The sequence below is a fragment of the Spea bombifrons genome, chromosome 5, assembly GCF_027358695.1.
Source record: "Spea bombifrons isolate aSpeBom1 chromosome 5, aSpeBom1.2.pri, whole genome shotgun sequence".
NCBI classification, from domain to species: Eukaryota; Metazoa; Chordata; class Amphibia; order Anura; family Pelobatidae; genus Spea; species Spea bombifrons.
The window spans coordinates 3,879,732-3,902,485 of NC_071091.1; the positions used below are offsets into that span (position 1 = coordinate 3,879,732).

A 22,754-nucleotide genomic window follows, 5' to 3' on the forward strand; every position below is an offset into this window, starting at 1 on the left:
TAAGGGGGGCAAAACTAGATTTTTGTTCAGAAGACCCTTCCAGCCCATTGTCATTAACCTTCCTCTTGAAACCTTGGCTCCCCGATTGCGTTCGTGTCCCGAAGTGACCCCGCGGTGTGTATTCTATGTGATCCATACGGCAGGAAAAGACGGAAGCTTTAAATAAATCACGGAAGCCTTTCCTAATGCCGGCCGGAACGTGTCCCAGAAGCCCGGGGTTGAGCCGAGTGCACATGTCTGTTTTACTGACGGCGGATCAGTCCGGTGGGATCGCGGGGGGCCTTATTCTCACACGCAGCGTACACGCCTAGCGTACATGCTATTTGCGGCTACTGTAAGAGTTAAAATTTTCAGGGTCATATTGGCTATATTATATAACACTGTAGAGAATCCCAACGCGTTTTACCGCATGCAGATTCTTGTATGAAGTTGGAACGTAAGACTTCTGCCTAATTTAAAGCGACGCTCCGGCCATCTCACGCACTTTAATGCCTTGGTCCCTTTAAATGATCGCGCAGCCCTTTCCTTTTCCAATCCATCTATAGTATTGGTGCCGGCGACATTAAACTGTCCCTGCGTCGCCTCTTAGCCCCGGAATCCCGAGTTTATTGTCCGTTTAGTGATTCTCTCTGGGACTTGGCTGCGGGGTTTTCGATGTAAGTAATAATCCAGACAGCCCCCGGGGTTGATATGACTTCGGGTTAATTTGCTGCCAGGAAACCCACTCCCTGCGAGCGGCTCGTAACTTCCTGACTTCCCGGATCTCTTATCATCTTCACCTATTCCTAATGCAGATTCCCGCTGATAAACAACGTGGCCCCCGGCGTGATATATTCCAAACTTATCTCCCCGCTTTAAATCTTTTTGCAGGGTTCAGAAGGATTTTGATGTTCCCACAAATTGCTTAATTGGTGCTCATTCATATTGTACACAAGTAAGTAATCTCTCTCAACCTCTCTCTTTCCCCCTTTCTGTCTCGCCCTTTCTTTATATCCCTTTCTCTCTCTCGCTTTCTCTTTTCTCTCTCTCTCGCTTTCTCTTTTTTCTCTCTCTCTCTTTTATCTCTCTCTTCTCTCTCTTCTCTCTCTCTCTCTCTCTCTCTCTCTCTCTTTTCTTTCTCTCTCTTTTCTCTCTCTCTCTCTCTCTCTCTCTCTCTCTCCCTCTTTTCTCTCTCTCTTTCTCTCTCTTTCTCTCTCTCTCTCTTTTCTTTTTCTCTCTCTCTCTTTTCTTTTTCTCTCTCTCTCGCTTTCTCTTTTTTCTCTCTCTCGCTTTCTCTTTTCTCTCTCTCTCTCTCTCTCTCGCTTTCTCTTTTTTCTCTCTCTCGCTTTCTCTTTTCTCTCTCGCTTTCTCTTTTCTCTCTCTTTTCTCTCTCTCTCTCTTCACATACTCTGCCCCATGACATAAGCTGGCACGTTTCCGGTCTTCCTGTTCTGTTTTTCCCCCTTTCATATCTTGCGATTTATTTTCTTATAATGACATTTATTCAGTAAAGGGACTGCCCATTGAGCAAACAGACCATGTGTCAGGTCAGGCACTAATGACGAACTATTGGTGTTCCAGTTCACCCCAAAGGTGTTGGAGGGGGTTGAGGTCAAGGCTCTGCGCAGGTTACGTTACTCTTCACGGGACCTAAAGGGCCCAAACCCTAAAAAACATCCCCAGTCCGTCATCCCTCCTCCATCAAACTTTACAGTCAGCACTATACGTTCCGGTAGGTAACTTTCTCCCGGCATCCACCAAACCCAGACTCGCCCGTTATACTTCCCGATAATGATCGCTCCAGAGTCCGGCGCCGGTGGCTTTACCCCACTCCAGCCGACGCTTGGCATTGTGCACAGTGATCTTCAGCTTGTGTGCAGCTGCTCGGCCGTGGAAACCCATTTCACGAAGCTCCCGACACGCAGCGCTTGCGCTGATGTTGCTTCCAGGGGGGGGTCGTCTGTAGTGAGAGATGCCACAGAGGACGGGAGATTTGTACAGGTTATGTGGCGACTCCGCTCCGAGGTCTACCACTTCGTGGCGGAGCTGATGTTTTATCCACCTGTCGGCAATGGGTGCAGCTGAAACAAGAGGGGGTGCTTTGGCCGTACAGGGTATAAGTCATTTCACTAGTGAACGATATACACCGCGTATCACGCGGTCATCTGGAGACGGCTACGTGGCTTGGCAGAGGAGAGACAAACATACACATGTGATTTAACTTACCATGTGATAATCGTGAGATCAGAGCCGTCCACCCGGGCCGAACAAAGACTTGGGATCTTGGCAGAGCTGCTGGGGGAAGCTGGACCGGCCTGGCTTCATTTCTTTCCTCCCCGCGAAGGTCAGCACACGTGCGCAGGGACGAGAAATGAGACCTTTCACCCGCGTGTTTCGGAGAAAGGTTATTCAATTAAGCGAAATGCACCGGTCTGAATCCGAGGCTTGAGCGCTAATCTTCTTAATCTGCATCAATAAATGAGGGCTACTGAGCTTCGGAAAACAATATTTGGCTTACACGGAATATGGTGTTTTTTACCGTCATTTACGTTCGTGTATATATTACATAAATTATAATAAAACATTTTTAAATATAGGGTTCTTTTAAAGTGACCCTAATGTTAAGTGGCTAAGTGGAACAGCCTCCCAGCAGAAGAGGTAGAGGGGATTTAAACATGCATGGGATAGACATACGGCTCATGAATCTAAGATGAGACCAACGACTGATTAAGATTTGGGTCTTTACAGCAGGGATAACAGGGTTAAGGATTCTAGAGTCTAGGTTTGTAGAATTAAATGGGGGAAAATAGCAAATGTAGAATGCCTTTAAATCTCAATTAATACTCGGCAATTAATACTGTACAACCAGTATTATCACAGAGCCATAGTAATTATGAAGCATGCTACAGTCCAAAAGTTTGGGGTCACTTAGACATTTCCTTGGTTTTGAAAGAAAGGTCGATTTTGATCAGTAAAATAACATGAAATGGCTGAGAAATCCAGCACAGACGGGGTTAATGATGTAAATGACTATTGTAGCCGTAATCTCATCCAACTCTATGTAAATGACGTAAAATTGGGTATTATGAAAAAATTCTCATTTGAGATCCTCAGTGAAGTATGATGACCTCTGTGTAAAACATCCGATGAAGCAAATCCACAAGACTGGATGTAGTTTTGGTTGTAAAGGCAGATACAGGCCAAGGGCCGCCATCAAAAAACCTAAAGATAGGCCCGTGCCATCCTCACAATGGGGGGGCCCACTAGGTCCCATAGTCCACAAAAGGTCCACTAGGCTCCAGTTCCCAGAAAGGAGCCACCTGACTCCATCACCACTCTGGGTCCCGGTATTCTGACACGCCCCACTCTCCACCCATTTCCCCTCCAGCCACGCCCACCAACGTCGGCAGGACCAGCAAACAAGAGAGGGCTCCAGGTAGTGGGGGGTCTAGATGAACCCTACATACCCAGGTGGAGACCCTTAGTGTTGTCTTCATGTTGTATCCTTTGTTAATGTTTTGTTCTCGGCGTAAGATGTCATCTTATTGCATCATCGCGTCCGCTGCCCCCCCTGTCCCACGGTGACCCGGATAAAGAACGCGTTGGCGCACAGACCCCTGTGGATTAGTAACGGAGCTCACAATCTGATAACTTTAATGAAAAGAACACAAGATGCACTTTCAACACAACAGAGCATTGAGGACATGAAAGGCGCGTCACGCGATATCAGCAGACGCCGGCCGGCAGCGCTCTGTAACGATTTGTGCTTCAGTCTGCAGTCACACAATACCTCAGTTATTCCAAAAATATGGTTTGTTCATAAACATCGTAATTTAGAGACTCGCGGAAAGGCGACAGTCCGGCTGTTTTAATATTCTAGGTTTCCTTAAAGTATAAGAAACTATGAGGTTCCAAATATAACACAAAGATCTGACTGGTACCGCCTAATGATGTCATAATGACATCACTGCAGTCCATTTAATTATTTACTAATTTTTTATTTCATTTTTTTATATTCTTTTTAACTTTTTTTTACTTTTTATGTTCGTTAAAGCGGGAGAAACCCAGTAAGGTTGCGAAGCGGTAAAGTATTTGAGACCCACCTTATGTGTATATCATGGGAGCAGCCATCTTAACTTTTATTTCAGGATGTGAACAATTATTCCTCCCCATTACCTTATCTCTCCCATTAAGACAGACTGGTACAGTAGGAGAAGAGGGCACTGCGCTTGCGAGCTGTTAGGCGGTTGAGGGGGAAGGAAGCGGAAGGTTCTTACTTAGTTTCGGAATGTTCACAAAACTTCGTTCTCCCAAATATATAAATTTATATCTAATTATTAATATTCATAATAATAATAATAATATAATAACAATAATATAATTAATATAATAGTAATAATATATTAATAATAACAATATAATAATAGTAATACTATAATAATATAATAGCAATAATAATAATAATTATATAATAATAATAAACGTGTTGAATGTCCTTGTTTATTACAGGAGCTTGTAAACCTTATCCTCGGAGGCCGAGCCGTGTCCAATGTGTTCAACGACGTGATGGAACTCGACTCCGGTAACGGGAACGTCACTCTTCTCAAAGGAGTCGCCGGTCGAAGTGACATCGGCTTCCTGTCCCTCTTCGAGCATTACGGCGCGTGCGAGGTAGGCCCTCTGTTTTAATGTCTCGTTATTGTGGCAAATTATTCAGATCAAAGTTGCGTTTGACCTAAAACATGAAATTATTGGCAACATTTCTTTAGATTTTTATTTTTTTTTATACCTGGTTTGTGTCAATTGTTTGCCTTCAGATATTTATAACCTGGATAAATGTAATGGAAATTCTAAGCCCTGAATAAGAAGCATGTAAGCAAAAGGGTTAAAATCAGCGGCCAGAATTAATATCTAACAAATGAACGGGGTTTGGAAAATCCATTGTAATTTTAAAAGAAATCAAGCAATTCTTGGAGATGAACCAGTAAGATCTTAAAGGTCTAATAAAGAGGGTTTTCTTCTGAGATCTCGTTACATGAGGTGTAGATTAGCACAAAAAATAATTTAAGAAACGCGCCCTAAAAATAATAATCTTCAGGTATTTTTTTCTTATGTATATTGTGGCCATTTAAAAAAAAAAAAAAAAAGACAAGTGGGTCGAGTTAAGGATTACTTAAGTGACCGGTCTTCCTTGAGGTCACAAAAAAACCGCTTGCGGGGCTCCCCTGTTACGGCGGGGAAATGACACACAAAGAAAAAATCATGGCAATGGATTGAAAGTGGCTGCTGGTGGCACAGAAGCGTGTTTATGTATTAGTGTGCAGCAGAGGCCACTAGTGGCTGGAGGAGGTATTGCATCCTCTGAGTATAATGTAAATAAAGTGTTAATAATTCCACTAGTTGCTTGCTTCTTTTCGACTTGACTCTGCTTCAGCTGAGTGTGAGTGAGCCGGCAATAGTGAGTAAACGATTTAGATTTTTTTTCCAGTTCACCCACACTCGGAATTTAGTGGAGATACAGGCTATGTGACGCCCGACTGATGGCACGTTAACCCCTTGTAACCTCTGGTAGGCATGTGTGTCGATGGCACAGAGAGATCGTTGCATGGATCAGTCCTTGAAGCGCTATGGGAGACTGCAAGGTGCTCCCAATACCCGTGCATGCGCGTGCAGCAGACCTAGCAGTACTGCCGCCACCAGGGGAGTAAACAAATAAAACATGGCACGTTTAGCTCTAAGGCAAGGAGTCGTAACGCTAAACACGGATGCTTCATTGGTCCCTGAAAAAAAATACCTGGTTGCATTCGTGAAGCCAGATCTACTTCCTCTTCTCAGCATCTGCGTGATTATTCCTCCCCAATATATTTTCTTTCTCATATTGTTACATGGCAGGATGTTGCTAATTGTGGGGGGGGGCACATATTACCCGACATTAAATTCTTTCAGAAGCACGCAATCAGTTTATTTTAACCATTTTTTACATTTTTTTTTCCTTCTGGATAACAACATCGTTATAAAAACATTCGCGGGGTGATCGGCGCAGAGCGAATGAAGGATATTATAGGAAGTGAAAGCCAAATGTGAGCGATCGCTTTTCCAGGCCGCGTGTTTTATTTGGATCCCAGCGGCTCGCCCCTTTCCAAAAACAAGCAAATAATCCGCTCTCGGAAAAACAAACATTTACTTATTAAGCCGTGAAAAGTGGCTTTTTAGGAATTTGGATTAAAGGGGAAAAAACTTTTCATTTGGGGCTCATTGTCTTGCATTGCCAAAGCCTTGTAGATCATGGCGGCAGCCATCTTACCCTTTGCATGATTATTCCTCCCCATTAAAGTTAATCTACAAGTAAACCCAACCCTCTGCCAGTACTTAGGTATTTCTTCTTCAAAAATAAAAGAAAAAGGGAAAACAAACCTGACTTAGAAGCTGCAGCCCTGCTGGCAAAGCTGCCCTCCTCCTCCATAGTCTAAAATTTGTTGCCGCTGATTTAAAGTGATTGGGCTGCAGCCTATAATCGATTGTTTGTTCTTATAAAGAGACGGCATTCTTATAAAGAGACGGCATTCTTATAAAGAGACGGCATTCTTATAAAGAGACGACATTCTTATAAAGAGACGACATTCTTATAAAGAGACGGCATTCTTATAAAGAGACGGCATTCTTATAAAGAGACGGCATTCTTATAAAGAGACGGCATTCTTATAAAGAGACGGTCTACTTTTAGTGTTTAGTAAAAGATCAGACTTTATGGTTTCTGGTCCTGCGCCGCTTAGGTTCAGAACGAGTGAATTCGTCGGGCGCGTTTCACGTCGGGGTTTCACGTCGGGGTTTGTGGCCGGGACACCGCAGCGTAAATGTATTAGGAGCCCTGAAGTCACTTTGGGGTTAATGGCCACGAGCCGCGTGAAGCTCGCTATCGTTCAGTGTGGGCTTCAGCTTTTACTTTATATTCAGCAATAAGACTTGAGAGTTTAGTTCTTGCCAAAGTTTTACAAGAATAGAGATAGGAATTAGGATCTTTTTATCTTAAACGCGTTTATCTTCGGTTTTTTAGGAGTGCAAATGATAAGATTCGGACATTTTTCTAATTTCTCGTTTCGTAGACAAGTTTAGTTAATTTATTGGCTTCTTGTCTAAAACTACGTACCGACATTTAGGGCATTGCTTGGGATCCAAAAATTATACAGAAACACATTTAATTTTTATACTTTTATGTATACAATCCATGGACGTGAGTATATATATATATATTTTTTATTATTATTATTTTTATTTTTTTTGAACAAAGTATATTTTCTGTAATTTATTGTTATTAATAATATTATTATATATTAATATATTTTTTAAATATAATATATAAATATTTTGTTTTAAAAAGTATATTTTCTGTAATTTATAATATTATATATCATTAATATATATTTCCAAATATACTATATATATTTTTAAAAAGTATATTTTCTGGAATTAGTTTAAACATTATTATTCACCGATCTTATATTTACCACATATAAGAAATCCATTCCTTAAATTGACCCTATCGGCCCCCACGAGCACGCACTTTTCTGTAGATAACGATCAAATGTCCATTTTTCAAATGAAATTGCAAGAAAATGTGTGAACGTTTTGGAATTTTGTTTATACGTAACGGTGGGTGGGACGGTGCAGCCTCGGGGGGGGTTCTCTCCATTCACACCTACCTCGTCTGATGTATGAAGGTGTCGGCGTTCACCGACCGCAGCAGCAGGAGGCGGCTGGCACGCGGAACGAGCTTCGGCGGTCGTTAATATTATTTACTGATTTATATAGCTCCACCACGTTCCGCAGCGCTGTACAACGGGTGAACAGGACATAACATGTTCCGGAGCGATGATACAGCGGGGGATAGGCGCTGCAATCCAGAAAGGGTTTTTAGAATCTAAGAAGGGTTTATGTAGCTAGTTTTTATTTGAGTAAAAATAATTATTATTATTGTATTTATATGTATATTTAATAGGAGACGCCCCATGCAAATATATAAACATAAGCGTGGACACCACACTGAGCCGATGCTTTACGGCAATGCTAATGAAGTCCGCCCCTCCATAGACTTTCATGAGTCAGAGAGTCCGGCTCAGTGATTAAGACTGAGCCATTCTATTTCTCCCCACAGGCAGTATGATAAGAAGATAACATATTATGGGGGCAAAAACTACAACTGGGTAAAAACAAGAAATCAGGGAAATATTTATATATATTTTTAAATATTTTTTTTATTTCTAATCTAAAAATGTCTATCCCGCGCATGTTTAATCCCCTCACTATATAAAGTATTATTGATAATCTTCAAAGGATGACGCGATTCCGCTACCTGTTCTTCTTTTCGAGCCCCCGTAGAACCGTAAGGCTTAACCCCAAAGATGTTCTTTGTATAATAATATAAAATGTTTGTTTTATGCTGGCGTTCGTAGTTTTCTTTCTCGTAAACTAAAAATGACCTTTTTTTCGGAGCCCTGAGGTCATCGAGTCGGTTTGGAAATCCCTGGTAAGGAAATTCTGCCGTTTTTAAGAATGCAGGAATGTAAGCGGGGAGCGGAAAGCAATATGCATCAACCATCTGCATCTACTGTCCAGACGCAGGCAATCTAACATGAAAAGGGAGAGAGGATTTAGGATGTTACCGGGCGATATTACTTACTTTTCTGATTCAGATTAGATGCCCGGCAAGGGAAATTGCAGCAAAAAAAGAAAAAAAAAATCCCCCCCCGGTATCCGTTACACAAAATGTTACAATACGCACCATTCGGTCTGTACCTCAGGAGGTGGCGCGACGAACAGACGTCCACCCCGGATACCTACACGACCGTCCAAAAGTTTGGGGTCACTCTGAAATTTCCTTGTTTAGAAAAGAAAAGCAGATTTTTTTTCTATTAAAATAACATTAAATAGATCAGAAATCCAGCGCAGACAGGGTTAATGATTATTGTAGCTGGAGTTTTTAATGGAATCTCTTGATAGGCGTACAGAGGCCCTTTATCACTCCCATCACTCCTGTGTTCCAATGGCCCTTTATCACTCCCATCACTCCTGTGTTCCAAGGGCCCTTTATCACTCCCATCACTCCTGTGTTCCAATGACCCTTTATCACTCCCATCACTCCTGTGTCCCAATGGCCCTTTATCACTCCCATCACTCCTGTGTTCCAATGACCCTTTATCACTCCCATCACTCCTGTGTTCCAAGGGCCCTTTATCACTCCCATCACTCCTGTGTTCCAATGACCCTTTATCACTCCCATCACTCCTGTGTCCCAATGGCCCTTTATCACTCCCATCACTCCTGTGTTCCAATGACCCTTTATCACTCCCATCACTCCTGTGCTCCAATGGCCCTTTATCACTCCCATCACTCCTGTGTTCCAATGGCCCTTTATCACTCCCATCACTCCTGTGTTCCAAGGGCCCTTTATCACTCCCATCACTCCTGTGTTCCAATGACCCTTTATCACTCCCATCACTCCTGTGTCCCAATGGCCCTTTATCACTCCCATCACTCCTGTGTTCCAATGACCCTTTATCACTCCCATCACTCCTGTGCTCCAATGGCCCTTTATCACTCCCATCACTCCTGTGTTCCAGTGGCCCTTTATCATTCCCATCGCTCCTGGGTTCCAATGGCACGTTGTGTTTGCTGATCCAAGTTTAAGTTTAAAAGGCTAATTGATGGTAAGAAACCCCTTTGCAAATTGTTACAGCCAGAAATGTCCTTTTTTTCCCATGAAAACAGCTCAGGGACCCCAAACTTGTGACCGGTAGTGTAATTTCTATATGTTTTGTTACTGTTGCTTCAGGTAAAGTTCTGTTTTTTTTTTTGTTTCTAGGTTGGCTCCTACCTGAAGACGCCGAGGTACCCCATCTGGGTGGTTTGCAGTGAAAGTCACTTCAGCGTCCTGTTTTGCTTGCGGAAAGAGTTAATGAACGATTGGAGAATTGAAAGACGGTTTGACCTTTACTATTATGACGGACTCGCAAACCAACAAGAAGAAATACGGCTGACAGTCGGTGGGTGACACCTATCACACTCAGCTTAGATTTCTGTGAGCACCTTTCAAGTACTGGAATACATGGGGTTTTAAGCAGAGTGCTGTGTACGGTAACCGGCGGAGTGCTGAAGGGAGCCGAGTTCCGTTCCCCATCTTCCAATAACCTTTATCTGGAGGCCGCACACTGAGCTGACTCTTTACGGCAATGCTAAAGAAGTCCCATTCCCCATAGACTTCAATTAACACAAGAGTCCGGCTGGGTGATTAAGACCGAGGCATTCCATTATTTAGCCCAAGACAGTATGATAAGAACTTAGTGTGTCTTGAATAGTAGAGCAGACCGAAGCGTTTACAAAAAGGGCCCCATACAAGCGTGTTTGGTATGGTCAAAATAGAAAACGCTATATTTTTTAAAACTCTTGAGTTTTTTGTTTGTTTGTTTGTTTTAAAGGTCGGAGATGTCAGGGCTTCTCTCTGAAATGTTGCGTTCTGGACTGTGACACAAGGGAAATCTTTGTGCTTTAGTAGTAATATCCAGGGAGATGGCTCGGAGAGAGCTCGGCTATAAACTTCTCAGCGTAGAGAACAAAATTAAGAGTCCCATGTTAATAGAACTAAAAATTGCCGACAGATCGGCCCCATTTGGCCCTTCCAGTCTACCTCCTGCTGTAAAGACTCAAACCTTAATCAGTCGTTGGTCTCATCTTAGCTTCAGGAGCCGTATGTCTATCCCATGCATGTTTAATACCCTCACTGTATTAACTTATACCACTTCTGCTGGGAGGCTGCTCGACTTATCTACCCCCCTCTCAGCAAAGTAAACATTCTTTAGCCTCTGACCCTCTAGTCTTACATTATGGTCTCTTGTTGTAACATTTCTCCTCCTTCCATATAAACTTCTCCCCTGTACTTTGTTAAATATCCCTCGCTATCTTCACTGTTCCAGGCTGTGCATGCTGTCCACGAAAAAGCCTTTAGATGCCAAATCGTGGGGTTGAGGAGAGGGAGAGGAGGGCAGTTTAGGAAATGAATCCTCCCGCCGTTCACTACAGATATCATCTGAAATAATCCGTTAATTACAATAATCTAAATTCCTCCGAACCGTTACACGCGCCACAATGAATGCGATGTAATGGGGGCAGTTTCCCCTTTAATGCCCCTTTAATACCAGGTCCCCGGCGAAGCTTATTCCTTAAACATATTTCATGAAATGATCTCTGGCGACACCGGCTTACGCTTTCTGTGCTTTTCCCTGCCTCTCGGAAGCTCTGACACCCCGGCCGTCACGCAGTACCGGGGCATTTAAGGGATTTTACCTCCCGAGGCACTAAAAATACGTCAAATAAATGCACAATCTTAACATATTTTGCCCCTTTTCAGACACGGCCGACGCTTACAGCGAGGACCCTGAGAATGATCTCATCCCACCGCTTGAATGCTGCATTAGGACAAAGTAAGTCATTGCGTTAACAATGAGAAATCCCCAAATTAACCTTTTTTTTTTTACAGCCTTCTGTTATTACCCGATATCGTGTTTCTTACCCCGTTTATTTATTCGTGCCGATGGGGTGGTAAACGTATTTTGATAACATAACCCACATAGCCTCTCTCTCTCTCTATATATATATAGAGTACCACGGATAACGCCCATTAACCCTTTCAACGTATATGTGGTTGGCAAAGTGGCCCCCAGGTGCCAACCACATATCTAAAAACATTTCTGTGAGCCAACCACAATACTGAAACACAATACTGCGGGGGGCCTTAAGTAATCAAACGTGTAACGGCAGAGACGTTGGGTGCTTTCCTAGGCCTGGCCCAGGTGAGCTTCCTCAGGACCGAGCTCTGCGGCCACCGTCCTTTCTACTGAGCCCCGGGGCACCATGTTGGATTCCGACACGCCGCTTGGCGCAGTCCTCCATCGTGTATATGGGTGGGTCGAGGAGCTCAGTCTTGTAACAGGTCGTTGAGCGCTGGCGCACCAGGGAGCCTCATCAGTAGTCCCAGTAGGGACGATCTGCCCCGGTCTAGCATCAGAGGGGCCTCCCGCACCATGAGCCGCCATTCTAGGTCTTGAAGTAGTTGGTCTAGGGCAGGAGGTCCCAGCCCCGTGGTTACTTGTAACCCATACAGCGAGCTGCGCTTAAAATTCCTTCTGTAGGACAGCAAATGTTTTCTCTCTCCAAATACCTTCTCTAATAGACAGACTTCTTGCTCTTGGTAGCCGTTAAGCTATTGGGAGCAGGAAGAAGTCGTTATGGAGAACGGCCAGCCGGGCGCGGTGAGCGGATAGAGAACCATGAAACGGTGCATTCTCTTTTTCCCAAGTTATCCATTAATTGCATATTTTGGCCCAAACATAAACATTTCTCAAGTTATCTGGAAATCCTTGTACAGAGAGAATAAAAAAAACCCAAAAAGCCAAACGTACAGCTAAGGGGATGCAGATGTTAAGAAAAAGCCGAAGCGAGCGCAATATCGGCCATGATGTTCCTGCCAAAAAGAACACGAGAGTGGAAACAGCTGATGTGTACTTCATGCGCAGAAAAGTCATCCTGTCACTCACACGCGCCTCAGCGGTCTCAAATACATCGTGTTTCCTCCAAAGAGGATGCATAACTGTCAGTACTAGAAGCAGAATTATTTTTATTGGATTCTACTGAGAGGGGGGGCATACCTGGGAACTCTTAAGGTTTTTGCCCCGATCTCCGGGCGAAGGGGCAGATTCTCAGGGCCACGCAGTCCGTCGCTGACTCCTTCATACTCTGTGCTGATGCCTTAGACTCCTACTTAGTGCTTTTGTTCCCAGTATGCTATGGGTGATAGCCCTGCTTGAATGCAGGTGACTCAATTATTACTATTTTTAAATAAGGAAGTCGAGGTTTCCACGAGGGCCGGTATTAGAGCCATTTGGGGGAACGCAGTTGATGAGTCGCTACATAGAATCTACATGACGGGCCATTAAGGGGTTAATATATAAAGAGTCTTGGGGTCAGCGCAGTTCAGAGGGTTCCCGGGTATGGTCGTTGGTCACAGAGGGGCTTGCGAAGAACGTGATGCCGCTCGTAGCGTGCGTGTAAAAGTCCGGGGGTCACAGAGGGTCACGTTCTGCGTATCCTGAGGCTGCTCCTCTTCATCATGTCGGACGAGTCCTGCTTAAAGCGAGTTTCCAGGCTTTGTTGGTTTTATTTGGTCCAAGTAATATTCTTGTGGAGCGGCATGACCTTCACACACATATTCTGCTGCAGGGTACCCCGTAAAGGTCGCAGTTGACATCAGCCATACGTTGTACGGCGCTGCGGAATATGACGGCGCTATATGAATCAATAAATAAATCAATAAATAATCATTCAGACGTTTTTTTTCATCGTGTCCTCGTTGGGTTATCCATAAAGCCCGGAACGTTCGTGTGTATATATATATATGTATGTAACGCTTGTCACAAAATTTAACTCTTAGCGCCCGGAGTCCGTCTGCGGGGAACGTTATGTGTTAATATGAGAACTAACCGGGAACCCCCCCCCCTCGTGAAAGTATCCCCCAAAGCTCTTATTACGCTACAAAAACCCCAATTGCCCTCTGCTATTAAATGAAGAAATAATTTTAACGATAAATGGTGTTCTCTTCTAGATGGAAAGGCGCCGGCATCGACTGGAACGGCACAGAACCCATCCTTTAAGTCACCCAAAGGACCCCCCCCCATCAGGAAGCATTTGAGGACGTTACCTTCAGGAGCCCGGCCGCGAATAACAGGAGCCCACATGACGTCCCGGACTCTTACTGACTCGCTTTGTCTGCTTATCATGTAAATGAACCCCTTGTGTCCCGATGAAGCCTTAAAAGAACGTTTTGTACCAAATGTACGCATCGTGTTGTTTGTGATGATTCCTTTTGATGTTTGCGGCTGCCCCGGCCCTCCAATGTATATCAAAAACAGTTTTGGGAGAAGCCACATGGCGTTTCTGGCTCAAAAGGCCGCGTCGGATCATTCACGTTGCTCGTAAAATCCAGATGAGTTTCTTGTCCGAGAAGCAAATAATTCAAGGGGTTAATCCGCCAGATATTCTGAAATCAGCAGTTTGGTTAAAAAAAGAAATAAATGAATAGGAGCTCCCACTGAATTAAAAACAAAAAAATCAACAAACCTGTAAAGTTATGGCGACGAATCAAACATTTCCCACATTTTTGGCACAAAAATCCTAATTTCTGCATATTTAATATGGAAATATAAAACCAAACTTAAAAACAAACCTTAATTTGCTCTTTACTACAATGTATGGATCAAAACATTAAGCCCCACATTGAGTGCGGCAGAATCATTTTTTGGATGACATCATCAGAATCGCTATTCTATAGAATGAAATGAGCGCGTATTCTCAATTTTATTATTTATTTCTTTATTATTTCTTGCTATTTTTGTTAAACTGTTACTATTTATCACATCATTTATATATTATATATTTTCAGATTTCATAAAAATTGCATAACAGAAAAAAAAAAAAAGGAACCTTAAACTTTGCTTTCCGGGCCCAATCCCTCCGTAATTCACTCAGCCGCCGCTTTTATTATGGCAACAATTGTCATGGAATATGTTTCCTCTCCCTGAAAATCTGTCGGCTGCCTTTCCTGGTACCTTGCAGACCGGCAGCTTCCTGCGCGATTATTATTTACTGATATATACAGGAATCGTACAGGAAAAATCCTTCCAAACGCTTACCGGGCATAATAAGTAGACTTCTATATGGAAGGCTGGGCTGCCATCAGACCTATTTACTCTTAGGAAGGGACTCTCCCTGACTCTTCCTCACGCTTACAGTCTCCTCAGGTCGAGAGAACCGAAGTGCTGGCTTATTTTACTTTGCTGAGAGGGTGGTAGATAAGTGGAACAGCCTCCCGGCAGAAGTGGTAGAGGGTAATACAGTGAGGGGTATTAAACATGCATGGGATAGACATACGGCTCCTGAATCTAAGACGAGACCGACGACTGACTAAGGTTTGAGTCTTTACAGCAGGAAAAACGGGCGAATTAGGGCCAAAAGGGTCCGATCTGCCATCAATTTTTATGTTTCTGTGTAATAAAAGCGGTCTGAGGCTGGCCACACCCACATGCCCCACCCCAACACACCTCTACCCCGCCCCTTGAGAAAGCTACACCCCAGAAGGAGAGCGCCCGGTAGCCTAACCTGGGAAGTTCGCAGCTATGTTAACTCTCGCAATGCCAGAGACCCGCGGCAAAGTGTGACTGCAGAAACAGACAAGACGCCTCAACTTCTATTCATCGTTTCTCGAAGATTTTGCTTTTTTGCCTAATTTTGCGGTAAACAAAATCTCAAGACTCCATCCAAGAAACATTCTTCCTTCTTCCGCTCCAACCATTGGCGTAGGGAGAGCGTTTCTCCAATCATGTGCCGCCTCGGTCCGCTTATTTACCCCTCGGACGCGGGCAAATATCTTGGTCTCCCCTCTGAGAAAGAAAAAAAAAATACGGATTATAAAATACATATTTTTTTAAATAACATACTAATAACAAAACAAATAATAAAATGTATCGGGTATCGCTGTCACCTTCTCATGCAGCATCCGATGGGGTTTATTACCTTAATCCCGTTATTTTCTATAAACACGCACAACCCTTTTCTTTCTTTTTTTGACCTTTTTATCCATTTGACCCTTTTAACCCTCAGATTGCATAAAAAAATATTTTTAAACATAAACACAGTTACATTCTTTTGATAACCTACCTATAAAAAATGTGGCAAGAAGCCCCGATCGTTAAATGTTTGATTTTCGAAGTAATATACAGCCCGTGTTCCGATCTTTCAGCCGTCGCGCAGGTGGAGGAGAAGACGTTACGATGCCTGCGAGTCTGCAGCACAAGATAAGGAACCTTAATTGACTTTTTCAGGACTCCATCGCGGAGCAGGTTATATAAACTACGACGACCCCTCGCAGCGGGGGGCTCCGCACGGAAACTTCCTATGTATGAATAATCCGGCTCGGATCTCTTATTATTGGCTAAACAATGTGGCACCCAACTGTGACTTTCACGGCTAACCGGAGGAAGTTACATACAATGCGCTCTAAGGTTTTGTCTTAAGGCTTAGGAGAAACTTGGGCTGAAATGAACGATAAAATGATATTTAACAATTAAGGCCAAGCCGTGACTTCTGTGAACGATTCCTGTAAAGCCTGGAAACCCTGTTTATTTTATTGTGATGTAAAAATCGATAATTAGTATTCTTTTGGAATATACATATATATATATATACATATATATATATATACCTGAGAGCAATCAGGGTTTGACCCGGAGTCTCAGGGTTTTGGCCCCAATCCCAGGGTCTCGGGGCAGATTCTCCGGGTCACACAGTCTGGAGCCGACTCCGTCCTATTCTCCTCTGCCGTGATCATAGATAAGACTCCCAGTTTAGGAGTTTGCTCCCAGTATGTTGCGGTTGATATCCCAGGCTGCTGCTAAAATAAACTGGGATGCCAACTACCCAGCTAAAGATCAGCACTACCCGGGGCAGCACAAGAGGTGCAGTCATATCCAGCTGTCAGGCGCATTTATGTCATCAGGCGGCTGCTGGCCTTAAAGTGCCAGAGTTGCCTCACCGTCCCCAGTCTGGCCTTGGAACCATACCTATGTACTTTGTTGAGGCCACGGGCTTGTTAATGGGCTTCATATTGAAAGGGCCACATCCAAGAACTGTTGGTCTTCAAGATGGCGGCCATGGTCGTTTTCATCAATGCAACTCAACCACATCTGTTTGTAGACAAAAAAATATTTTAGGGCAAAGTACTAAATCGATCAGTCACAATGGAACCGGGGCCACTTGGCACCAACATCAGCGTATAGATTTATTTCTATGACCTGACCTGACATGATGATCGCTCATTGTGGAGGACATCTGGAACCTTTAAGGCTAAATATGACTTATAAGCAATTTTTTTCTGGGTATGAGATTCAATATTTTTCTCTGTCTTTTCTACAAAAAAAATGTTCTTCCAGAGACCTTCCACGGGCAGACTCTAGCATTTTATGAAACCACCGCCTCGCTCAGAAGAACGACCATTTTTTCATCATTGTCAGGAATGTTGTCTGGCTTTGCCAACGGTGATGGACGCTACCAAATGATTTAACTGCTACTGTGTGACCTTCTGTTACCCCACATCAGAGCAGGTGTACTTTTCATATTCCGCACACGCTTTGTATAAATGTTCAGAGAACGCGGCTATGTCATGTGTGTAGTAATGATCATGATACAAGCTAAATATTTTCAGACACGCGGGAAGAGCGTGACATTCGTTAGTTTGATGGCGTGTCATCTCGCTTGGAACTTCTCGGCATTAACACGGCTCCGCCACCAAATAATGTATAATAATGGGCCGTTGTGCTTTTTTATAATCATCACTATTTCTGTAACATTATAAATCACCATGGATTCAAATTTTTGGTCAACAATTGTATTTGATTTTTGTCTAGAATACATTTTACTGCCACTAAAAATCCATTCATATGCTTTTTCTTAATCCAAATATTTTATGTTATCCCTCATTTAATGTGAAAATCATCTTAATGAATATTCTGATACAGACCATTGCAGGTTTTGTTAAATGCATATATAATTTTACATCTTTTTAAATTATTTTTAATAAAAGTGAATGGGCTAAAAAGAATGTAAAATGTGTGAATATTCAGACAGATCAATAATAAAAGTTCCCAAATATTAATACTACTACTATCACTACTATTACAACTACTACCACTACTACTATCACCACTGCTATCATTACAACTACCATTACTACTACTATCACTACAACTTCTACTACCACTACTACTATCACTACTGCTATCACAACTACTACCACTACTTCTACCACTACTGCTTTCACTACAACTACCACTACTACTACTATCACTACTACCACTACTACTATCACTACTATCACCACTGCTATCATTACAACTACCACTACTACTACTATCACTACAACTTCTACTACCACTACTACTACTATCACTACTGCTACTACTATCACCACTGCTATCACAACTACTACCACTACTACTACCGCTACTGCTATCACTACAACTACCACTACTGCTACTATCACTATTACTACTATCACTACTACTAATATCACTACAACTATTACACCTACTACTACTACTACTATCACTACTACTACCACCACCACCACCACTACTACTATTACTACTGCTACTATCACTACAACTACTACTACTTTTACTACTACTTATACCACTACTACTATCACTACTATACTACCACTACAACTACTACTACTACCACCACTACTACTATCACTACTAATATCACTATTACTATCACTACTACTACTACCACTACTACTATCACTACTACTACTATCACCACTACTACTACTATCACTACTACTATCACTACTACTACAAATAATAATAATGATAATATAACCAATAATAATAATATCAGCAATAATATTAATTATAATAATATTATTAATAATAATATAACCAATAATAAGTTGACAAAAACATGTCTTATGTGTTCGGCATTTATCCCCACACTGACCCCCATTTTTCACTAAAGTGGACTCCATAAGAATACACGGTGATTAAAGGAGTTGAGATGTTTCATAACTGTAATCTTTGACGTCACGCGTCGTCCTTGGCATTTGGGACACCACAATATGAGAGCAATTCAAAGCAACGCAGAGAGAACAATACGCAGGGAGACTGATTTGTGCAGCGGACCAACGCCTCTCCGAAACTCATTGGGACAGGACAAAGCCAAACAATGTACTTCCTATGTTTTATTACTTTCTTTTACTTTATGTGGTGCCAAGGAAGGTTGATTTAGGAAGTACCAATAATTAACCATTGATGTTTATAGCTGGGTTCCCGTGAGATTTGCTCTTAGCCGTTACATTTGTTTTGTAGGAAGTGGCTTCTCGAGACCTCGCAGATAGTCCCCGTGCACAATAGCTTCCCTGACATAGGTTAAGTGAGAGATTCTACTCAATCAGTTTTGTTCCGCACAGTCCGATGTGTTTGTCCCTGATAACGAGATCATGACAACGTGCCACTTCGCAGTGGGTTGTATTCGGGATTGTGTTTTTGATCTGGAAGGAAGTAGCTAACTAAAAAAGTATTGCTTTTAAGGAGGTAGATCACACAAACTGAAAGTTCCTGGATGTTCTGGAATTGCTTTACTCAAGCGGAGCCCGGTCAAAACAGTAGGCAGCCACTAACCAAGTTACGAGTGGCCACCAGCCAGTACGGTCTAGTGCCAGGACTATATAGAGCCAAGGAATTAAGCATGAGCAACCTATCAAAGGCCCATGCGTCTATTGCGGGGAACCCTCCCTAGCGGTGGTAACGGAGGTATATAGGGGACAAGTTTGATCTACTTGGATAGAGAACCCCAATGGACAACCCCATTACGCTACAGAAACTATTATATAGCAGCCACTATATATACAACGTATGGAATGCCACCACATAGCTAGGAGCTTCCCAGGGTAGACGACCTGGAGCTCTCCCTTTTCTGTCGATGGGGTATATCTACAAATAGAGATAAGGCTAACTGCAGACAGGTTTAACCCCTTAATGACAAAGCCCGTACATGTACGGGCTCAAAATGCATGGGACCGCCCATTGTCCTTAAGGGGTTAATTGGATAGGGAGCAGGAAGAAAATGGAGTGGGGGAGACTAAACCCTGATCTCCTGCCTGGAGAAAGAGGAGACTGACCCGATGACTCTGGGAAGCCGAGTCCAGATGAACTGTATAAGCCAATAAGAGATTCTATTACATTATTATACGTCATGATCATATGTCGTATTGGTCCAATTGAATTTTAATTAATAATAATTATTATTATTTTTATTATTATTTTATTAATTAGACACCAACAAATTACAAAGCTCTGTACAATTTAATTTAAAATAGCTTGACCCTTACCAGCCTTGGAGAATTGTTCCCTTCTTAACTTCTTATCATATTTATTATTATTATTATTATTATTATTATCTAATATTTTAACTGGCGCTGGACTCCAGGAGACCAGTTTTGCTGTATATCTGACAAAAACTAATTAATCAATCAATCAATATGTATAAAAAATTGTTGATATATTTTTTTTTTATTAATTTACAGAATAAATTCTGGTGATGCTGTTGAAGATCTCAATAGGTAATTTGTAAAATTCTATACTTTTTTTCATTGGACTTTTTTGGTTCCCATTTTCGGCCAGTCCTGTCATTATTTGTTATGTTGTTCATGTTTAGAAGGGAATTATATTGCAGCCACCGTCTATTCACGGCGTTCACATGCAAAATATATTTTTTTCATGTTTAAAAACCCATTTATTGGGTTAATTTGTCCAATTAAGCCATTCGCGCATAAACTACACTTTGTTAATGGTAGAAAAAAAAAAATAATTACGACTAATTAATGAAAAGAATCAGAGAAGCAGATAATTGCAATAAACACAAACGGGGTAAACAAAAAGCACAACTGCCGAAATGTAGGACATAACTTGTGTTATATGAAGTGTGATAATCGTCGGTAACTCTTTGAGTGCCAGGGTTTGCTTAATGCATATAACGCCTTCTTTCTTTTTTTCTGGGGTAGTCAAAGGATTGGAAATTTATTTTCGAAGGTAAAGTGTTGCTTGTTGACACTGAATTCCTAATTTTTAGGTCTGTTTACAAAGCATTGAAAAAATTATGGGTTTTTTCCGTTTTCGTTGCTAATATTAATCCCACCCGTTACTTCCTGTTGCGCTCTACGCGGCAGCCGCCATCTTGTTGTCCCATCAGATGGTTTAAATCCACCCTAAGATATTTGTGATAATTGCGTTGCTGGAAACAATCTCTAGCACCAGAGGCTCATGCGCCGTCCGCTAAAACAACGCGGGCAGAGAACAGGAAGCGGCTTCCAACTTCCTGCTTTGGCTGACAGGAGGATTCCAATGCCGTCTGCGCTGAGGGATCATGGGAAATAAAGAGAAGAAAGACAATTTACATTAAATCCCCTGTGCTGGAAAATATACCTCTAAAAAATTGTAAGACAAAATATTAAATGAGACGAGAGCAAGGACTGATATTCGTATGTATTCTTCGTGTTCGTTTTTTTCTTCGTTTTTTTTTAGAAGGGGTTAATACGGGGTTAACGCGCTACGGACTACGCAGCAGCTTTGGCGCTAGGAGTTTATATGTTCGTACGAGCAACTCTATTGGTCGCCTGCAGGGGCCTCCTCTGGCGACCAGACGAGCCACTGCTGGCAACCAATAGGGTCGCTCGTACAGACTTTTAAAATCCTTTCCCAGCTACTTGGTCCGCAGAGACCACTGGTCTCCCTGCTACAACAGTTAAAGGTCCGTACAAACGACCACTAAAGTCACTTGTACAGACCTTTATCTGTAATAGCAGGGGGACCAGTGGTCTCTGCCGGCCAAGTTAACCTCTGACGGCGAACCTACGGATTTCCGCTCCCGTTATCTCCGCAGCATTGTAGGGGTTAACGGGAGCAGAAATCTGTAGGTTTCCCGTCAGGAGTTAAAAAGGCTGTGCGAGTGAGCCTATTGGTCGCCTGCATGGTCTTCCTCTGGCATCAACCAATTCCGGATTGAATGACTGGGGAGAGGATGTCACCGCAGGCGCCATCATTTTGGCGGAATTTGCCGCTTCCCTCCGGGTTATGCCTGCAGCGATGCGGGCAAAGATAGCAGATTAAAGATAGAAGAGGAAAGAGAAGATAGAAGAGGATGAAGAAGATGCAGAAGTGGTGGCAGAGAAGGTAGGGAAACACTTCAAGAGCATGAGAGCGAGTGAACGAGCAAGAGGGTGTGAGAGAGTGAGTGAGTGTGAGTGAATGTGGGCCCACAAATTTCTGATGAAAATGCTGAACATTTTGCTTTTTTTCTTCTGATTCGTGTCGGGCCTGGCCTTGTTTTCAGAGCTTCGTCCGAATCGCCAAAGTTACCAAAATTCTGTAAATTCGTACGAATCTGAATGCAAAAATCTAATATACTGTAAAAAAAAGTATGTGTGTATATATATATATATATATATATATATATATATATATAAATAAATAAATAAAAAATACAGTATAAGTATATATGTATATATGTGTATATATATATATATAAGAATTCACCACTTTGTGTGTAATATTATTTCCCGAGGTTTCTCACAGTTGCTTCGATCGGATTGGCCATTATTATAACAAAAAGAGATATATCATTTCACCATAAAGCATATAAAAATACAACACCTTCCTGCTGGGATATTCTTACAACTTACAGCAAGCGAGTAGGAAGCGTCCTCTTGACCTGTTTTTGTAAATAGTTATTCTCACGGCTCATCCAGTTAATGCGATTAATGTTATCTTAGTGCATTTCTAGGCGTTATACTCCATGCTGGTGCTGGGAATACTTTTCCTTTTTTTTTTCTCTATAAACAATGAATGAGGTCCCAGATTGTGTCAAACTAAATCTAGTATTTCCTGGCAGATTGGCCCCATTCGCTTCGTCTCGTCTGCCCATTTATCCCGCTGTAAAGACTCAAACCTTAATCAGTCGTTGTCTTGTCTTAGATTCAGGAGCCGTATGTCTATCCCATGCATGTTTAAGTTCCTTCTGCTGGGACGTAGTTCCCCTTATCTACCACCCCTTTATTCCTATGTAGAGTCGAAGAAAGGAAACATCTTTGAACATTCCTGGAAACAAGGCCGGTC

The 22,754-nt window shown here is 42.4% G+C and overlaps 1 protein-coding gene across 1 annotated transcript in view; it reads left to right on the plus strand.

Annotated features, from left to right (window-relative positions):
* Positions 1-13,863, plus strand: part of MINDY4 (MINDY lysine 48 deubiquitinase 4) — a 33,216-nt gene extending 19,353 nt beyond the window's left edge. The window contains exons 14-18 of the mRNA XM_053467945.1: positions 871-934; positions 4,489-4,650; positions 9,839-10,019; positions 11,381-11,453; positions 13,631-13,863. Of these exons, the coding sequence (XP_053323920.1) occupies positions 871-934; positions 4,489-4,650; positions 9,839-10,019; positions 11,381-11,453; positions 13,631-13,679 (529 nt within the window). The 3' untranslated portion in view covers positions 13,680-13,863. The remainder of the gene's footprint in view (positions 1-870; positions 935-4,488; positions 4,651-9,838; positions 10,020-11,380; positions 11,454-13,630) is intronic.
* The last annotated feature ends 8,891 nt before the right edge of the window (positions 13,864-22,754 follow it).